The sequence below is a fragment of the Lactuca sativa genome, chromosome 4, assembly GCF_002870075.4.
Source record: "Lactuca sativa cultivar Salinas chromosome 4, Lsat_Salinas_v11, whole genome shotgun sequence".
In the NCBI taxonomy this organism is placed as follows: domain Eukaryota; kingdom Viridiplantae; phylum Streptophyta; class Magnoliopsida; order Asterales; family Asteraceae; genus Lactuca; species Lactuca sativa.
The window spans coordinates 208213009-208229722 of record NC_056626.2 but is presented as its reverse complement, the minus strand read 5'-3'; the positions used below and the strand labels follow the sequence as shown (position 1 = coordinate 208229722).

Here is a 16714-nt window from a genome sequence, read left to right as displayed (position 1 = left end):
GGTCCCCAATTTATTAGACCATTTAAAGTAGTTGCCGGGGTAGGCAAGGTGGCCTACCGACTGGATCTTCCTGAGAAGCTTAGTCAGATTCACTGCACCTTTCATTTATCTCAGATTTAGAAGTTTGTGGTTGACAAGTCAATGGCAGTTGCTTTGGATAAGATTTAAGTTGATAAGTGCCTAAATTATGTGGTGAGATGGTGTCTATTCTAGATAAGAAGAAAAATGCCTTGTGCAACATGGTGGTACCTCTAGTCAAGGTTCAGTGGCAACATAGGAATGATTCGGAGTTGACCTGGGAGCTTGAGTCGGAGACGTGTGAGCATTATCTGGATCTATTTGCAGTTGTGGATTTCGGGGATAAAATCTAGTCAAGTAGGGGATAGTTGTAACAACATATCATTGTAGGTAAAGTTTCTTTGTTTAAAAATAATGTTAAATGTGGAGTTTGGTCCTACGTGGGGCATTGTGTTATCTCCTACGCAATGTGTATGAGGGAATCAAATTGCAGGGACTTAATGATCTACGCCCTATGTATATCAAGCTACGTAGCGCGTAACAGCCTAGAACCAAAACCCTAATTTTAGGGTTTGAGCTCTATTTAAAGGTTGTAATACCCTTAAGATCATGTAACACCGAAAATTTCAAAACAATTTTTTATTTAAAAATAATCGTTTAATTCTTAAAAACACTTTGCTTAAAATCTCATTCATAATCGAATTACAAAACATGACTCCATTTCACTTGCATAATATACCAGGATCCTCAAAAACATGACTCTTTCTCTGGTGTGTACAATCGAGCCGGTGTCGTCCCGTGATCCTGAGAGAAACCTGAAACACATAACACAAAACACTGTAAGCACGAAGCTTAGTGAGTTCCCCAAAATACCATATATAACCCATGTTAGCCACTCGAGACTATAACTCTATGGGTCCGTGCACCGACTCTGTGAACCCTCAAGCTCTATCTCTGTGAACCTTCCGGTTCTAACTCTCGGAACCTTCCGGTTCTAACTTTGTAAACATGCACATCATAAATCACATAGAAATAATGCAGTACAACACATAACATACACAACATACAAATACTCTGTCACATAACTCTGGTTACCTACTTAAGGCAAGGTATAGTGAGAAGACTCACCAGGAAATTAGAAAGCAATTATCTGCACATGCGAACCTCGGACTCGCCACCGCCTAACACATAAGGCAGATATCTCTAATGAATACTCGAAGTCCTAACTCTAATTAACCGGAGATTACACTTTCCCTTTCTAGTCAGGTAATGGGTAAAAGACCATTTTACCCCTCCCTGACCTTTATTACCTCTGTTGACCAAAACTCGCAAAGTCAACATAAGACAACTTAAGTCAACGGTCACTGACCAGACTCGGCGAGTACACAAGAGTGAATTGGCGAGTCCATGCGGGTTCTCTAAATCCTTTGTAAACCTCTTAGACACGACGAGTTCCCTCTCCACTCATCGAGTTACTCGGCAACGTATCGCGGGGCAACCCCGACTCGACTCGTCGAGTCTGCCTATGGACTCGGGGAGTTGCTCCCATGACAACCCTCATTTGACCTTCTGAGGTCAGATCTACTTTACCAACCCATAGATCTAACTCCCTCAAATCCAATAACCACGAAAAGGTCGAACCTTGGGCACTCATGCAAGGTTCTACAAGCTCATTTGGGTGAAACCCTTCATTACATAACAACCCTAGCTCAAAACTCCAAATAGAATGCATAAAGTAGGATGGAAGGGACTCTCTAGACCTCTTTGGATCCAGATCTATGGCTTCACACTCAATGGGACTCTATAATCCACAAATCAAGCCATAAAAGAAGCTAGAAAACCCTAAAATCACCAATCTTACCCAAAACAGAAAAGGAAGAACGATTTGATACCTCTATGGTGAAGATGCAAGCTCAGAAGCTCTGAATCGACACCCCCTTGACCTCCCTTAGCTGGAAATGACTACTCCATTGCACAACCACCTCAAGAATGCTCCAAAATGGCTCTTCTTCACTCTCTCAGCTCTCTGGTTCGATAGGAGTCTCTCAAAGGTGTAGGTGGCCGCCACTAAAGGCCATAAGGGCCTTTAAATAGGTCCTAGACCCGGACAATTAGGGTTTTCCTTGACAGTGCCGACTCGGCGAGTCCAAATACCCGACTCGTCGAGTCCCTTCATTAAACTGGTCCCCAAAACGCGATCCTACTCGACAAGTTGGGGCGTCAACTCGCTGAGTCTCCTCATCCCCCAATATAAAATATTCAAATTCCCATACCTGGATATCCGGATGTTACAATTATCCCCCACTAGAATCAGACTTCGCCCTCGAAGTCTCACTCTAGAAACTGATGGGTTTTTGGTCATAAGACATCCTATGTGCTCATACAAACCCTAAAGCTTGGATCTAGGTTTCTCTATTGTACATGCTTTGATTCCAAGACTATAAACCCTAATTCTAGCATATGGAAATCAATATTAACATATAATTAGGTTTATGATAGTACCTTGATTGTTATGTAGCAGTAACAATCCAATTCCTCCTTGAATTGAACACGGAAGGCTTAAAGTCACAAGTGTCACTCCTCTAATGGCTTACAAACACCATAAGCAAGTGGAGAAGGTATAAAGAGAGAGGAGAGAGGTTAGAATTCGTCCTTAGGACTTCTTGGGAAGGGTTGGACGAATTCCTATGCCTTAGGGGGTTTATATAGGTGTAAAGATTAGGGTTTTAGTCCTTATCCTTATCTAGTTGCTTGTCCACCAAACAACCATAAGATAAGTCCTAGAAATCCTTATCCTAGTCAAATTCTAAGTGATTAACACCTCAAATTCGTTCACCATATAAATAAGATAATTCTTACCTTATTTTGTAACTATCGCATAATTACAATTCAGCCCCTCTAGTTTAATTAATTACACTTGATCACAAAATTAATTCTTAATTAATTATTGACCAATATTAATTAAACAAATATGATTTCTTCTTTAATATATTATTCTTATAACATATTAATAAATCATAATAACCTCTCTCTCTTTATTTATTTCTCCAATCAAGTTGCTTTGGTGAAGGCAACCCAAAAGGACCATGCACCATCGGGTCAAGTACATACCAAAATAGTTATGGACTTAGACACTAATCCAACAGTCTCCCACTTGGATAAGTCTAATAACTATTCTGCGTGTGACTTCGGATCCCAATCTGCAATCGTAGCTTTCCAAAGCTGCTATCAACTCTGATCATATCAAATACGCGTGTCCTTAGATAAGGGATCATATATTCCTCCATTCTAGATATCATATGAGATATGATTTCAAATCATTCTCTTTGTACTACTTCTCGATTTCTGATTTATGATGACAGACTAATTGAACAAATCAAATTAGCCCTAGCCCGGCCGAGCATTTACGTTTGTCATCACTAAACCATCGAGGGGCCCAAAAGATATTGCTTTTATCCTACTTTGGATAAAAGGAACGGATAAACTTTGATACAATGCTTGCTTGTACTCACGCACCGAATCACACACAACAATATGTTTTATAACACCAAGTTACTAGTGCGTTTACATATTATCAATGTGCAACCGATTCGCAAGATACAACTCACACATCTCGGTTTCAAGAATATAAGATGTTATCGTCTCACCAATCACTCATGATACAATTCATGGAGTGATCCAAGTGAGCGTGGGTTTAATCAAATGCTCAAATCATATTCGTAAGCACTCATGAACGTTGCAGCAAACATTTGCTTATGTCTAATACTTTTCTAGACAATCCACACACCAATTCACGACAGTCTTCATTCATATCTACTTCCAACATATGAACGACTGTGGCCCGTTCGAATAATTCGATTATTCTTAATAAATTCAATTATTCTGGAAGTCAAAACATGCAAAGTGAAACACAAGAATAATACTAATCCCATATGGCCTCAAACCTTTGAGTATAAATAAAACACCTTTTATTTATCACCATATTGATTACTCATTATTTTTCGTTTCGGGTAATCAACTTCTTACTTGAATTCCAACACTTAACCCATGCTCCTAGCATGCACACAATGTTTTCCTATGGTTCTTACTTTATGAAATAGATCACATTGAACACATTTTCAAAGGGTGGCATACTGATGCACTAATGATGGTTGTTGTTGTAGGAAAACTCTAACAAGGGCAAATACGGGCCACAATTTCCCCCCGAAATCTAATACACATGCCCGAAACATATCCTCAAGCGTCTGAATCGTTCGCTCGCTCTGAAGTGTCCACAGACATCACCTTGGTAAACTCTAGCTCATTTCTCATATTCATCTCCGATACCGAGCACCAGGTCAGCTTTTGGCCCCACAGCTGAACCCCCAAAGGTCACACATAACATGATCCAAAATATCTCACTAACTTCCTCCCCGTGACCACTATCACGACCCAGTGACACGCAAGTCACGAAATTCCCTTTTCCTCATAAAAATACAATCCAATCGAAGATCGACTCAACTCTAACCTCTGGCGTCTGCTGCGCCTATTCTCCCGCGTGCCTCACTGACCCTCCTGACAGAGACGGAGACCCCATCTCGCCCTAGTTTAACCACTAGGCTCCAAAAACTCAACACTAGGGCTACTCAAGCCTAAAACTCTTCTGCATCATGCACCTATCGGAGAACACTCCATCATCACACTCTCTTGTCGTCTAGTGGGTACTATGGCTTCCCGCAATATTACGACAGCCTCTGACTAGTGAGTACTACGGCTCCCCGTAGTATCACAACGCCAACTAACTAGTGAGTACTATGGCTCCCCGTAGTACAACGACTCCCTCCCTCTGACTTGTGAGTACTACGGCTCCCCGTAGCATCACAACACCCTCTGACTGGCGAATACTACAGCAACCCGTAGCATCACGACTCTCTCTCTCTCTCTGACTTGTGAGTACTACGGCTCCCCGTAGCATCACAACACCCTCTGACTAGCGAATACTACGGCTCCCCGTAGCATCACTCTAGACTCTCATTCTCATTACAACGCCACACTATGTTCACTAACTCATGCACCGAAGACTATCATAGATAGTTACACACACACTTGCCCCGATATGCATTACAGACTCTGGCGGCAACCGCCATAACATAGAACCTACCTCTGCGGAGATCCACTTCCTTAAATAATCCCTCTTGATGACAATACACGGAGGGCTCCCACTGGAACCGTGGATACATGATACATCACTAGTCATCTTAAACCCAAGACTCTAAATAACTCCGAAATCGGGACGCTATACGCGGAAACCACGGAACACCCTAACAGAGCATCACAATGTCCTGCCTCTACCACGGATTCCCTTACTCCCAGCACCATACACATACAACAATAAATTTCCTCTGAATCCCATAATAATGTCCTATTTCACTCAATGCGCAACTTGAGTGCATCCAGACACTCAATTGGAATACAAGGAAGGCGCTAACTCTTTAGAACACACTGATGATCCTCCGAAACCCTTTCCACTACTGCTCAAAATCCAAGCAAAAATACACATCCCAGCCCGGGAGTTGGCTACTCGACAATCTTCTACCCATATTTAAACCCATAAGTTCTCAACTACCCATACCATCATTACGAGTCTTCCACTTGAACGAATCTGACCACCACCAGATTCCTGACCATAGACCACCCGCCGTGGAGACACCCATTCTTCTCTCAAACATATACCACATGAATTATCTTGCCCTGCACCTTTCTTTGATCACCAATGACCCTGATCTCATGAATTCAATCCGCAGGTTTCTGTATCCAACCCCTAACCGCTCTTGCACAAATCTCTGGTTCTCTCAATAAACTACTTGGTTCTCCCCCACTTAGGGTTCGAACCATCACTATTTGACACATCAACAACCTTACAAACTATTTTCACCAGCAATAATGCACTTGCCCCTGGAAAGTGCTACACAACGCCCGATAATCCCCTTTAAGGAAATCAATCGATCCCATAACTCTGAACCTCAGATGAATTCCTCAAGAACTTCTCGTCTTGAGTGCCTCTAGTTGTTCCAAGTCTCGTACCAATCCAATTCCAAACAACTCAACTGTCCAATAACATCACTGACTCATAGATTAGACCACGAAATCATCATACTCCCCCACCTCAACTCATCAACCGACGTTCCAACACATTGATCATCCCAAGAACAGGGACCCACTCCCATCTTCAATACCCAACATAGATAGAAAAACCACTGCACTGATTAACTCGACTGGACTCCCCACTGATACCTCTGCAATACGCCCTACTATACTCAAATAGGTGCAACGTGGTCCTCGACTATCCCAGTCCCAACTGATTATCTGCTCATGGTAAATCACTGCCTCGCGGCACACATGCTACCTGATACTCTTATGGACAATCATCATCAATGACAACCTGCAGGGTTTACCCCCAAACCCATAACTTAAACATCATACCTCTCATGTTCCACACACGAACATAAATAGCACCACCCAGGTCATAGAAGGTGACATCTCCTCTATCAACTGATTGCTCAACTCAGACCGAAATTCTCCCCTCCCTCTGACTCCTTACCAAAATTCTCTGAAAGTCTCTCGAGTTCCCTCTCAAAGGACGCCTCTTCAAACTCAATCATGGCCCACAGGCCTAAAACCCATAACGTTCAATCTCTACCTCATCAATCGTGACTGGATAACTAGAGAACCACAAGTATCATTCACTACGAACCATGGTACTCATCCCATGACATCTCTTCCCAATATGCTCCGGTGTATGGTACCCGAACCATAGCGTCACTCCTCCATTTGTTCCGATGTATGGTACTCGAACCATAACATCGCTCTTCAATCAGCTCCGATGTATGGTACTCGAACCATAACATCACTCCTCAATCCGCTCCGATGTATGGTACTCGAACCATAACATCACTCTTCAATCTGCTCCGATGTATGGTACTCGAATCATAACATCACTCCTGAATCTGCTCCGATGTATGGTACTCGAACCATAACATCACTCCTTAATCTGCTCTGATGTACGGTATTAGAACCATAACATCACTCCTCAATCCGCTCCGATGTATGGTACTCGAACCAAAACATCACTCCTCAATCTGCTCCGATGTATGGTACTCGAACCATAACATCACTCCTCAATCTGCTCCGATGTATGGTACTCAAACCATAACATCACTCCTCAATCTGCTCCGATGTATGGTACTCGAACCATAACATCACTCCTCAACCTGATCCAATGTATGGTACTCGAACCATAACATCACTCCCCAATCCGCTCATTAGAACCTTCAGAATACTCCCTGTATCAAGTATGGGTCCTCTGTTCTCAGTAGTACGGGCCCATACTACCTTCCACATCTACCCATACTTTCCACACGGACTATCCCGGAGCTCCTAAGTAGCTGCTCGACCTTCTCGTTCACCAATTCCGTCGCGCGCTCGCTCCCCAGCGAAATTCTCTACTCTGCCAGTGCACTCATCTGGCTAAGGCTACTCCCTAGGCTCTTCCTAGATTCCCACACTTCTCTGCCATCAGCTTCTGAAGAGCTCCTAATGATGCCAGCCATCTACCTCCTGAATATCGTCATATTCGCTTGGTAGCTGACTCCCATCATCGAGACTTCCACAAAGCACGAAGCAAGCAGCATTCGAGCATCGAAGAATATATATGACTCACTCTGGGTGGTAACTCCGCTTGCTCTGCTCATCCTCGAAAGTACCACCGAACTCTACAACTCTTCCCCTCGCGGGTTCCAACTATTCTTTCACTAAGTACCATGGTACTTATCCAGGTATCTCCCCTAGATTACTCCTCTACTCAAATCCCCTAAAGGATTCCAACTAAATATTCTCACTCATCACATACTAAAAAGCACATCGCATATAACAGCAATTCCTAGGCTAAGGCATCACAAATCAGGCCACTCGAGTCCTAAGATATGGAATACCTAGCCTGTCTTTAGCATGCAATAATATCTCATAAAGTGCATCATAAATATCTCATAACACAAAAGTAAGGGTATTTTGGGAAATCAATGTTCAGGCTCTGGCTGATTGTACACACTACTCTTTCTCGCTTCCTCTTTGAACTCTTATTCGCTTTAGAAAATTATTTCTTTGAAAAGATTTCTTACTTCCTCAGTTTGAGTCCAGATTTACCCAAAGGCGCATCCGAATCCCTCAAACCAAGGCTCTGATACCAACTTGTAACACCGAAAATTTCAAAACAATTTTTCATTTAAAAATAATCGTTTAATTCTTAAAAACACTTTGATTAAAATCTAATTCATAATTGAATTACAAAATATGACTCCATTTCACTTGCATAATAAACCAGGATCCTCAAAAACATGACTCTTTCTCTGGTGTGTACAATCGAGCCGGTGCCGTCCCGTGATCCTGGGAGAAACCTGAAACACATAACACAAAACACATTAAGCACGAAGCTTCGTGAGTTCCCCAAAATACCCTATATAAAACATATTAGCCACTCGAGACTATAACTCTGTGGGTCCGTGCACCCAACTCTATGAACCCTCAGGCTCTATCTCTGTGAACCTTCCGGTTCTAACTCTGGGAACCTTCTAGTTCTAACTCTGTAAACATGCACAACATAAATCACATAGAAATAATGCAGTACAACACATAACATACACAGCATACAAATACTCTGTCACATAACTCTGGTTACCTACTCAAGGCAAGGTATAGTGAGAAGACTCACCTGGCAATTAGAAAGCCATTATCTGCACATGCGAACCTCGGACTCGCCATCGCCTAACACATAAGGCAGATATCTCTAATTAATACTCGAAGTCCAAACTCTAATTAACCGGCGATTACTCTTTCCCTCTCTAGTCAGGTAATGGATAAAAGACCATTTTACCCCTCCCTGACCTCTATTACCTCTGTTGACCAAAACTCCCAAAGTCAACATAAGACAACTCAAGTCAACGATCAACACTGACCAGAATCGATGAGTACACAAGAGTGACTCGGCGAGTCCATGTGGATTCTCTAAATCCTTTTTAAACCTCTTAGACACGACGAGTTCCCTCTCCACTCGTCGAGTTACTCGGCAACGAATCATGGGGCAACCCCGACTCGACTCGTCGAGTCTGCCTATGGACTCGGCGAGTTGCTCCCATGACAACCCTCATCTGACCTTCTGAGGTCAGAGCTGCTTTACCAAACCATAGATCTAACTCCCTCAAAGCCAATAACCACGAAAAGGTCGAACCTTGGGCACTCATGCAAGGTTCTCCAAGCTCATTTGGGTGAAACCCTTCATTACATAACAACCCTAGCTCAAAACTCCAAATAGAATGCATAAAGCAGGATGGAAGGGACTCTCTGGACCTCTTTGGGTCCAGAGCTATGGCTTCACACTCAATGGGACACTATAGTCCACAAATCAAGCCATAAAAGAAGCTAGAAAACCCTAAAATCACCAATCTTACCCAAAACAGAAAAGGGAGAACGATTTGATACCTCTATGGTGAAGATGCAAGCTTAGAAGCTCTGAATCGACACCCCCCTTGACCTCCCTTTGCTGGAAATGAATACTCCATTGCACAACCACCTTAAGAATGCTCCAAAATGGCTCTTCTTCACTCTCTCAGCTCTCTGGTTCGATAGGAATCTCTCAAAGGTGTAGGTGGCTGCCACTGAAGGCCATAAGAGCCTTTAAATAGGTCCCAAACCCGGAAAATTAGGTTTTTCCTTGACAGCGCCGACTCAGTGAGTCCAAATACACAACTCGTCGAGTCCCTTCGTTAAACTGGTCCGCAAAACGCGATCCTACTCGACGAGTTGAGGTGTCAACTCGCCGAGTCTCCTCATCCCCCAATATAAAATACTCAAATTCCCTTACCTAGATATCCGGATGTTACAGATCATTCCATCATAAGCCTCTATCTTACCAAATGTCCCCTTTGAAACTCTAATTATTTTCTAGTGTATTTTTGAGATTGAGAGTGTTTTTGTGTACATTTTGAAGAAAGAAGAAGGTGTTAAAGTTGTTTGTAAGCTTCAATCAACTTTGGATCCAAAAGTTCCTTTCCTTTATCCATCTCCAGAAGGTATAAAGTTTCCTCCTTGATGAATTTTTATGATAGATCTAGCTTTGCCTTGGGTTTTCATGCTTTTTGTCCCCATAGCCATGGTGTATATCACCAAGTGCTACACCAGACTATTGAGGTGCCATTTTCAGATGGATTTAGGGTTGCTAAGCCATAAAGATGAGTGCTTGTTCACTCTTATCTTTCTATGCATGTGTTTTTGAGCTTTAAGTGAATTTTTGAAGTTAGGTTATGAGTTTGTGGCCTTGGTATGCATTCAAATGGATAAAGTCAGAGACTTTATCCATTATGATGTTTTTAAGATTAGAGATCAGGAAGTTGGAAAAGATATTGGTCGGAATTAATGACTTAATGAATGATTTGAGGTTATAGGGATTACACAGGGCATAATTTCCCTTGCCTAGGGTGTAGCCCATTGACCGTTGACTTTGACCGAGTTTAACTTTAGGTAAATTGGTTTATTTTAAGTTGTAGATTGTGGTTTGATCCTTATGTTTGTATAGGTTACCTATAGAGCCGATATTTGGAGTTATTTTCATTTTAGGTATCCTCTTGACTTTGAGGTGAGCTTTCCTCACTATACTCGTGGGTCAAAGGCACTAATTCAGAGCCACTAGGTTGTGTTGTGTAACCTGATTTATAGGATGATGTTATGTTGTTGTGATCTGTTAGATTGGTAGATCTCTATGATTATGCGTATTCTTGTTTATATGTTTATCTATTGCATATTTCGACATAGTGCTGGTGGGTTGAGGCAGTATTGCTTTTTACGGTAAACCAACAAACCCAAGGCAATCCAGTCATGAAACTGTGGGTCAGGAGCAATCCATTTAGGAGACTGTGGGTTAGGGGCAATCGATTCGAGAGACTATGGGCCAAGGGTAATGTAGTTGGGAGACTCCAGACCCACCATGGATGTTTGTATATGTTTTGTTGTGTCTGGTATTTTAGGGGACTTCACTAAGCTTTGGCTTGCAGTTTCATTTCATGCTTTCAGGTACATCAGATGATTAGGGCGAGGCAAAGGAGTGATTGTACACATCATCTTGGGATTTGTATTGAGAGATGTTTTAGATACTCTGATTTTTATGACATTGTTTGGAGAATGTGGTTTTGTATGACTTATGGCTTATAAAAATGGTCTTTGAAAAAAAAATTACTATGATTTTTGGGATGTTACAGCACAAGTCAATTATTAATTTAAACATGTGTATTCAGTCTTTGACTCTTAATTAATTAACTAATCTTCAATAAATTAATTAAACCATTAGAGTTTTGATTTCCGGTTTAAGTAAATTGATCATTTTGCATGTGCTTAAAATCGAGTTATACATATAAGGGAGAGGAAACAGTTATCGGGGAGCAGATCCTTCGCGTCACGGAGGAAGACCTATCGCACCGCAAATTGAGATAAATATGTGATTTAGGAAAGCAGACTTAGGAGTCACCATGTCGACCCTTCATACTACGTAGAGTGACCTACGTGTCGCGGAGGAGATGAGATAGTTAAGAACCCTTATGAATTTATATGGATTTTCTAAAATAATTAAGACTACTTAACATTTAGAAAACCAGATCAAGATCATACAAACTCAAACATAAAAACTAGAAACCCTAAGTGCTATAAATATAAACGTGTTGGCTTTGATACCACTATTAGGCTATGAGAGTCCTTATATAATGAAAGATATAGCGGAAGCAATATTAAATAGAACTATAAAGGACCTCAATAGACCTAGGCAACGAGTAAATGAACAAAATCAAGAGGCATAGAATACATACACTTGTGTGCTTAGAATTCCTTCATTTCACAAGTTGAACGGACTTGGACGATCCAATGTAGAATCCCTTTTTGTGATTGCTCCCAGGATACAAACAACAAACTGAAATCACCTAAATAAATGCACACCATGAACTAGAACAATCTGAATCTGGAATTAACTTGTCATAGTGTGTTGACTCCTTTTTTGTGGTGAGGTAATCAACTTCTAGGGTTTTTCAAGACTTTGAGAATCCGGGTTTTTTAGGGACTTGATTGATTTTTTGAATTTAATTTTGGTTTTAGGCATATCAATTTATAAGAGAATGATTCAAACTCTAAAATATAAACATAAAGGTCTGGATAATCATCCCTAACATTAGTAATTATCCTAATATGTAACTCTTTTATTTGGAACATTCCAGAATCTCCTGGTTTAGTTTAATTAATCAAAATTTAATTAATTAACAAATGAGTCCATGTATTTTTTTTCACTTTTTCAGTTTTCTTCATATTTGTTCTTGAGTGTAACCCAAAAGAAGACTGATATTCATATTAATATTAGTCACTTGTTGTGTCTATAAACACCATTATCCAATAGTTTAGAGCAGCAATAAATTAGACGACATGTGATCAGTAAGAAATGATCAATAGAGGATCACAAACATGTCATTACACAAATAAAATACAACACATAACCACAACCAACCAAAAATACTTCCCCAATCGAACGACACGTCAGAAAACAAAGGCTTCCCAGACATAATTATTGTCAATTAAAGCTTCATTTGGCGGACTTGTGACCTCAAAATATGCTCCTTGTGTAAAATCAACAAATTCATCTTAAATTATATAGATAATAGATAACAGATACACTCTAAGTATCTATTCCATTTAATTAAGGTTATGGATGATTATGGCAGGGTTAATCTAATTTTAGAACCAAAACCAAACCTATTTTTTTATTTTCGGTTTTAAAAAAGTCGATAGTTTACTGTTCTTTTGATTTTTGTTTTCAGTTTATAAGTTTAGTCTTGTTATTTTTCTATTCATTTCGAGATTTTATACTGATGAGCATTGGTACCGACCGAGAACCGAACTTGGTATAAAATAGGAACATAACCGGACTGCCAGTTCTACTGGTTTCGGTTCTACCGGTTCTTATCGGGTCTTCAATGTTGGAATCGATCCTCGAGAAATAGCAACATATTGTAAGAAATATTTCGGTAACGGTTTCAGTTTTTGCCGGTTCTACCGGTTCCAAAAATTCAAAAGAATATCGTCACGGTCTCAGCCCAATAGTTCTATTCGGTTCCGATTCCGGTGCCAGCCGGTTCCCCACTCCAAATGCTCATCCCTATTTTATACTATCTTTTTGTTTTTCATTAACCATGCACGATCACTAAGTTTGAAAATCATATTTTACAAAATAATAAAAATAAAATAAAGATTATAACATCAACATTACTATTGTTCAAGAAAACACATCATGTAAAATCGAAACACAACCGCACTAAAATACTTTTCCTTTCCTTCGATTGTAAATGCATCAACATATTATCATCTCTCCTCATTTTGCTTGGCTCTTTTTCCTTTTTAGTGTTCACCCTGAATCAGGAAAACCATGTCGTTGGGGCGTCAGTTTGTGTGGTACTAAATTGGTGGGGTTGTGCTATTGGTTGTATCAATGCATCACATCACCTCACTCGCCTTCCATCCTAAGCTCTTTCGTAAGCTATACTTAACACTCTTATAAGTTATAATAGTGGTGGGTTTAGCTTAGAAAGGAATGGAAGTGAATGGGCTTATGTTGAAAAAAGTTAGTACTTATACGTGTTGTAGCTGGCTAGCTTGAAGTTGAAAAAAATAATTCTAAAGTCAATTTTGTGTTGCTAAATTGGAATTGCACAAAGAAAATGCCCTCCTCATTGATTTATATTGTCGTTTGTATTATTGAATTTGAATTTTCATTGTACATTTTAGTTTTTGATAGTAAACAATAGTAAAACAAATATCTAATCGCACGTTTATAATCAAAATAATAACATATTTGTTTGCTATGATCTCATTTTTTTTGTTATAAATAAGAATATCTTAAAACTTAAATAATTATAAACTTATGCAATAGGTTATTTGATTAAATTGATAGTTTATCCATCAATAAAGACAAACTTTTACATTACGATTAAATTGATAGTTTATCCATAAGTAAAGACAAACTTTTACAATATGATCAAGCTTCTTTTGTAAGACCCAGTGTTAACCCCGAATTCTTAAACATGGTTTCAGTGATCGAATCAATCCGCTCTCTCATCTCCTCTGTCAAATAATTTTTCCAATCTCCCACCTTTCCTTTTCTGAAAAAATCCCGATTCTCCACCACCACCTGCGCCGTAAACTTCTGAGCACCGCCGCCTTCATTATTCACCTCAAGATTACTCAAATTCTCAAAGCTACAAAGCTTCACAATCTCTCCCACCACCCCTCCCTTCTCCTCCTCCGCCGAAAAAGGCATTCCCATGAACGCCGCCAACTTCTTCAGCTCCACCGACGGTTCTTTCTTCATGTCCTCATACTTCAAGAACAAGATCTTCTCAGGTGATTCCTGGCTAGCTTTCCAGTATCCCAACACATGGTCCCAAAATGGTCCGTACTCAGAGACACCATTGCAGAAAAGCTCGTAAGCTTCATTGAACGAAAGGGGTGGTAGTTCTTTCGATCTAAGTTTGCTCATGAAGTGCCACTTGGAAATGAGTGCATCTTTTGGATCCCTACACACGTATACAAACTTGCATGTCGAGGAGGGTGATGACATTGAGGTCGGTAACAAGCTATGAGCAAAGTGTGTGGCGAACATTCGAGGAGAAGGGAGATGCTCAAACTTAGTTATCGGATAATCAAGAAAAATGTGTGTGTCAAGGAAAGGGAAAGCACTCTGGGGCCCGTTGCGACGAAGGGGATGATCAGAAAAACTGTAACGGTGGCGGTTGGCGGTGGCGAACATGAGAGCCTTTAGCCAGGTGGTTCCACACTTCATGAAAGCTGCAAGGAAGATGTCGGTGGATTGGGCATGGAAGTAGTTGTTGATCATTAATAAGCCTTTGATAACTTGGGGACTCAACCAGAAACCTTCGTGTAGATAGATGTTTGCGCTTCTCCAGCCTTTGTCTTTGGGGAGAGTTGCAAGAAGGCCTTTGAGCTTTTCATCGAGCTTCTTGTAGGCTTGTTCTTCTTCTGTAGGGATTTGGTTTTCGCCAGTAATAGAGGTGGGTTGGTGGCATGTATTTTGATCGGGAACAAGGTATGTCGACATACCGTTGGACTGGATTTTCAGGGAGTGGAGGTAGTTCTCAACTAATTTTATATATGTAGGAGAAACTTGAAACAAAAAGCTTCTTGTATATATGGTAATTGCTTTTGATAGATACACGTTTAAATTAACTTAAATACAAAACGATGTAACAACTGTCAATTAATTGCTTATTTATGTTACGTTGCCAAATTCAAAAACCATATTATTAATATATTGGCGTCTCAAAAGGACATAAATATAATAGTAAGATACATGTTAGCAATTGAAGATAATATTATTGTATATCAAACCCTATAATATTATTGTATATCAAACACTCCCTAAGGCTCAGTGGGGTTGTCAAAACCTCCTTAGGGCGTTTCACCCTTACTAAAAGCTTGGGTGTAAATTAATGATACGACACGACAAAAATATACAAAACGAAATCGGGACGAAATCAAAATTCGAACTTGTTTTTGTGTCGTGATCGTGTAAAGTATAAAAAACATGATGTCGTGTCGTGTTGTTCGTGTTTACAAATCCACACGAAGTTCATATGATTGACCATGTGTTTGTCGTGTTTTTCGTGTTTGTCGTTTTTATCGTGTTATATATGATTAAATAAGAATTAAATAACATAATAGTTATGTAATATTATCTTTGTCGTGTCGTGTCGTGATGTCGTTTTTTAATTGGTTTGTTTTTGTGTTGTTGTGTCGTATCGTGTCAGACAAAACACAACATATGTCTACTAAAAACCGCCTTGCGCCAAGGGTCATCGCCAACTTCCATGTGCCACTTGGTAGCCAAGAAGGTTGGATTGTAAAGAGAGAAGGTTGGATTTGGGCTGTGATTGGTTTTTTAAATTATTTTTTAAATAAAATCTATTAAAATCACACACTACCATTTTTTAATTTTCTTCATTGATATATACATGCAAAGACTATGTGACAATAAAAAAAACCTACATGCAATGTATTAGGAGCAATGTAAATATAAATATAATAATAAAATACATATATACAATCATTATTAATCTTAGGTTTTCAGTTTTAAGTAACAAATATTTGCAAGTGATGTCCAATCTTATAGTTGGGTTGATGCATTTAGCTTTATACTTATGTAAGGTGTAAGGTTTGGAGTTCGATTTCCTTAAATTACGTTTTTTGGTATCATGCGTAGGGAAGTTTTTCCTGAAAATCCCTATGGGGTTGAGTTTGCCCTGTAAAAAAGCTCGAACCTAAGGTAAACATCGAAAATATTATAACAAATATTTATTGTATGTAATTTATAAAACGTTGATATTTGATATCTTGGTAGGTGGTATACTTGGCCTCCTATTAGTTAGATATTTCGATCTATAATATTTAATGGGTAAATATAATCATAATAAAGTAGTGATTACCAAAAACATAACGGGTTGGTTTATCATTTACGGCAAGACATTTTGTTTCCGTACCTTATTAAATAAATTTAGTCCGATTTTATCTCAGGTTTTTAGTGGGTTGCTCATGTTGGTGGTGGATCCTTGTTGTCCATTGC

General features: G+C 39.8%; 1 protein-coding gene across 1 annotated transcript; it reads right to left on the bottom strand.

Moving 5' to 3' along the window:
* Positions 1-13974: 13974 nt before the first annotated feature.
* On the bottom strand, positions 13975-15254 carry LOC111889192 (cytosolic sulfotransferase 5). The gene has a single exon (XM_023885332.3). It carries the CDS (start codon positions 15191-15193, stop codon positions 14114-14116), a length of 1080 nt encoding a protein of 359 aa, XP_023741100.2. The 5' UTR covers positions 15194-15254; the 3' UTR covers positions 13975-14113.
* Positions 15255-16714: the final 1460 nt, after the last annotated feature.

Excerpts from the sequence above, each read along its gene's own strand:
- LOC111889192 (XM_023885332.3), bottom strand. The coding sequence starts at position 15,193 with ATGTCGACATACCTTGTTCCCGATCAAAATACATGCCACCAACCCACC.